Here is a 4767-nt window from a genome sequence, read left to right as displayed (position 1 = left end):
GAGCCGTTGACCACTACCCTCTGGATGCAACCATCTAACCAATTCCTCACCCACCGGACAGTCCACCCATCAAATCCATACCTCTCCAGTTTAGAGAGAAGGGTGTTGTGGGGAACCGTGTCAAAGGCCTTACAGAGGTCCAGATAGACGACAGCTGTAGCCCTTCCCGTGTCCACTGATGTAGTCACTCTGTCATCAAAATATATTTTTATACATTAAATACATCAAAATGTATTTTTACCATGCATGAGAGCAACATTTTAGGATATACCTTGTGCTAGTTACAATGTAATCATGAAACAACCCAGCTTTTTCCAAAGTTTAAACTCTCATGAATTTTTGGCTGCTTAAATGCCTGTTTCATTTGGAAATGGAGAGAAAAGCCAATTCTTAGAATCACAGAAACAGCAGCATTTGAATCCCTTAGGCAGAGAAACAACAGCAGAAAAGATTCAAAAACTAAACCCCAAACCTCTTTCATGTTCTCTTCTTGGAAGTATGCAGAAAAGGCTCATCCCAATGTATTTGACTGTAACTTTTCATTCTTTCACTGGTGATAATTTTACCAAATATCTGTGCCCAGCCCAACACTTTCTAATACCTGACAGGGCTGCAAAGCAGCCTCTGTTCAGTATGGGACTGATGCAGAAATACGTTCTTCTTTCTGAATAAGACTGTGACAAACCCAAGCACTAGGAGAGTGGCAGATGTTAATGCAAATCAGGTCTCTGTTTCTTGCACTGATGTGGAAAATCCAGTGCGTCCTTGCCAGCCTGAACCAGCAGCATTGCATGGAGAGTTGGCATTGCCACAGGGAGTTAGTCATGAATGGCTCTACCTAGCTCAGTGGGGAAGGACTAAGTAAAATAAAGCTCTGCAATGGAGCATGCAGATTTCTGAGCTGCTCCTCTTCGTGGTAGTGGCAGAATGGAACGCAAGGAATTTCTACTTAGCCTTTTTCTCCAGTGCTGTTTCTGGTTTTGAAGCAGAAAGGGAGTTTAATACAGCCAGCTCCTATTTTCTGTGTGTGTGAACTGTCATGGCAGAACATGGCTTCTTCTCTTACACTAGGTAGAGTCCACAGCTTTCTCTGCTTAGGCTGGTATTATGAGCTGTTTGTCTTACTCTGGGCAGCACAGCCTGAGTGCTTCCCTCCACCACCACCACTTTTTGTTCTGCCTCCCTAGAGGCAGCAAGCTTCTCCTTTGTCTTCCTCACCTTACTTATTAACACCACCTTAGATTTCAAGCTCCCTAGGAGTACTGCTGTAGGTGGAACAGGTATGAATGGGCAACTCTAGTGAAGGACTCAGCAGGGGATAGAAAGTGTTTTCCCAGTTCTCTTCCTGTTCTCCTCCAATCTCTTCCCTGATTTTTGTATGTGGTTCTTGCACAGATACATCATCTCCACAGAGCCATATCACTAACAATGTCCCATTCATTAACAGACTTGCTATTAGAGAGAGGTTCTCAGCTTGGGGTCATCAGGCTCTCTTGTCCCTGCTGAGCAATGCCAGACCTGCCATGCTCCATGCGGCCACAATCAAGTTAGGCTGGTGAGTCAGTTTGTCCATCTCTTCAGTAATTCTGGCTCTGCTGCTGAACATGCTCACCGAGAACAGGTACTCTAAAGGCACTGACCTGTCTGCCCTTTCCTGTCCTGAAAGGCTTCCACAAAAGGAACCCATAAAGGTTATATTCAGTGATGAATAGTTGGGGCCCAAGTATTAAGGAAAAGGGCGAGCCTCCAAGTTGCTTCCAGCACCAGGAACAGGCCTGGTGGAGGCAGCACCACAGACTGCTGGGACCTGATCAGAATCCTCAACTAGATGGGAGGGTAAAATCCTGTTCCAAGAAGGAGCAAGTATTTCCCTTTCTCGGGAACAGGCTGCTGTGAAGCCTGAAATCCTTCTAGTACACAGGACATTCAGCCACGCCTAAGGCCCTTGGACTTCAGGAGTTTCTGCGCTCCTGGATGGTGATGGCTTTCATGCCACTCGCCTGATGGCCTGAAAGGCCGCCTTCAGGCAGTAGGTTCACCCCTTTGGTTTTGTGCAATCATTGTCTGCTGTTCCATTGCTGTCTGAAGACTCAAATGTATTTTTTCCTCTTTTTTCACATTTTAAAATGTTACCTTTTTTTTAACTTGACTCATATGACCCAGTGCATGTTAAAGAAATATTGCAGCGCATCAACTGTTTATTAAGTAATCTTTTTTCATGTTTTTTGTTTTAAAAAGAATATTTTCTGTATCCCACTCTAGCATGCACCTATAGCAATCCCCCTTTTTATCGTGTATGGGAGTAGGTTGTCCAGCGAATGCACTTTCAGCACTGTGGCCTATGTTTGTATTGCTTTGGAGAGGCAAATAACACAAGATTGCTGGAAAACACTATTCTGTTGATCCTTTATTCAGATGTATAGAGCAGTCCAGGAAGGAAGAATATTTTTGCATCAACTTTTCAGCTGACTTAGCAATAAAGATTTTTACTTTCATCTAACTACATATTCTGATTCTGTTACTGTGCTGGAGAGAATTTGTGCAATATCTCAGTCAAACATAGCTGTGGCTAGCAGTAGCTGTGCTGTAGGGTCTCCTTCACTGGGCTCTGTGTGCTACTTCACTCATCAGCCTTCCGTACAAAAGCTACTTGCAGAACACTGTGAGGGTAGAATTCATAGTACCAATTATTAGGCAGCTTTCTGTATCCTGCCAGAGGAATCCTGCCCTGTGAACTTGCTCTAAATAGTACTGTACAGCTCTCTAGAAGTAGCTGCAGCAAGCAGGAAATACAGAATCATTAAAAGAAATGGGACCACAGTGGACTGTCTACATAAATCCCTGCACTGAAACACTCAATGCATCTAGCTACTGAAAGGGAGCAGAAATCAAACAAACCCCAGAGCATCTGGTGTGTTCCTATTTAGTATTTGTTTTACTTTTGTATCTCTAGTTCCAACAATGTTCCATGGTTTTGGTAATTGTGAGGATTTAGTCACTGGTGCCAGTGAAACTGGAGATATATCCAAGACAAAGCATGTTTCTGGCATGTTTCGTTTGGTGTTTGGGTTTTGGGTTTTTTTTAATACGGGCAGAACTGGTCTGTGAGACCAGTGGTGGTTCCATCTTCAGATGGACAATGCACATAGTGGGCACTGCTCTGAAGTGACATTTCATTCTGAGGCACGATTTTGTGATTCTAGTGCTACTTTTCTTTTCCCTGTTACTTTTTTTTAGAACTTTTATAGGAAATTTAAATTTCACCTTTCTTTTAATAAATAATGCAAGAGCAGCAGCTCATTTCCCCAACTTGTACATTAAAAATATATTTTGAAAACAATATACTTCTATCTGAAACCACCTGTTTGAGCTCTTAAAGCTTTTGTCTGATTATCTCAACTCAGGGCATCTTTTTAAGCAAAACTGTTGTATACAAGTTATATAAAAGACCGTTCCATACAAAAATGTGCCCTCTCCAGGAGAGTTTGAAAAAGCATTGTGTCACAAATTAGGCTGAGTTGTATTCATCATTTTGCAAGTTTCTTTCAGGATTCTCTGATGGCTCTATAAATGCCACGTTCAAACTGCCCTGTTAGTTCCAGGAGACCTACAAGAAAGCAATAATCAGCTGCGACAACCACGGGCCTCGATCGCTCATTTTTAAGAGCTCTGTTCTCAGTGAACAGTCACGTGCCCTTTGTAAAGACAGTTTCAGCTACAGAAAGCTGTTCATCAGCAGAAGTATGTAGTAGCAGTACTTCAATGAAGTCTTGCTAGGAGGAGAACAAGACACCCGACAGAAGGGATGGAAAGGCTACCTGTGAAGCAGGCAGCTTGTCGTCAACTACACAAGGACAGTCATTCTCCAAGAGACAGCCACCACATGAAGACAATGCATCGGACTACCTTTGTGTCCACTAATAATTCAATAATGCAAATTCAGGTTAGGAATAGCTTGACTCTACCATATTTAGAGCTATACTCTCTCAGTGTGTATTCTGCTGCAGCATTAAGGATGCACTGCCCAGAAGCAAGGAAAAGCATACTGTTTCGTCTCGGTAAGGAGGCTGGCAAAAATCATGACCACTACTGGAGCAGAGGAATCATTCTAAAGCTCATATAATTCTACTGGTTTCTGTTTCAGTTTGTGAACTGTTCTATACCCCCTGACAGATAGGCCTGCACTAAGCAGGTATGCCATGACAGCTATGCAGCCTGAGAGGCCAGCAGCAATCTCTGCCCCATGCAGGCTGCACCTAAAGCCCTGATAGCCTTTGCTTTGATAAAGCTGCTCTCTCTCCTTGCACACTGATGAATTATAAACCCCCAGCAGAAAATGGAAGAAATAGTACAGAGCAGGCACTATGCCAATTGCAATCACTATGTCCAGGATGCATTCAAGTAGCAGCCATGCTGGGAAATGCCATGGTAACCGTAGAACACCAACCAAAATAAGAACGCAAGGTAAGACCAGGAGACACCCTCCCACAGCCACTGCTGCCCTTGCAATTGGCAGCTTTAATAGGTAGAAACGATGGTCAAGCTGCTGCGCTTTTTCCCCGTCTGCTCCACTCAAGCCACTGTAAGCCCCGCCGTACTGGTAGTAGTAGATGCCCCCCAGGCTGGGAAGGCCCGTGTAGCCTCCCGTCGACCCGTAGGACACGGAGCTGCAGATCAGGATCAGCACGGCGAGGAGCGCTTCCACCATCTGGCAGCAGGCTGGAAGGGGAAGGGCGAAGGCGGGTCTGCGGCCGAAGCGGAGGGCCG

The 4767-nt window shown here is 44.5% G+C and overlaps 1 protein-coding gene across 1 annotated transcript in view; it reads right to left on the bottom strand.

Moving 5' to 3' along the window:
- Positions 1-2182: 2182 nt before the first annotated feature.
- The window catches only part of MARVELD3 (MARVEL domain containing 3), a 4211-nt gene continuing 1626 nt past the window's right edge, over positions 2183-4767 (bottom strand). Inside the window, exon 2 of the mRNA XM_009289440.1 lies at positions 2183-4745. Coding sequence (XP_009287715.1) covers positions 4109-4745 — 637 coding nt within the window. The 3' untranslated portion in view covers positions 2183-4108. The remainder of the gene's footprint in view (positions 4746-4767) is intronic.

This window comes from Aptenodytes forsteri, unplaced genomic scaffold, assembly GCF_000699145.1.
Source record: "Aptenodytes forsteri isolate BGI_AS27 unplaced genomic scaffold, ASM69914v1 Scaffold269, whole genome shotgun sequence".
NCBI classification, from domain to species: Eukaryota; Metazoa; Chordata; class Aves; order Sphenisciformes; family Spheniscidae; genus Aptenodytes; species Aptenodytes forsteri.
The sequence above is the reverse complement of the archived record's forward strand: the minus strand, read 5'-3'. Positions and strand labels throughout refer to the sequence as shown.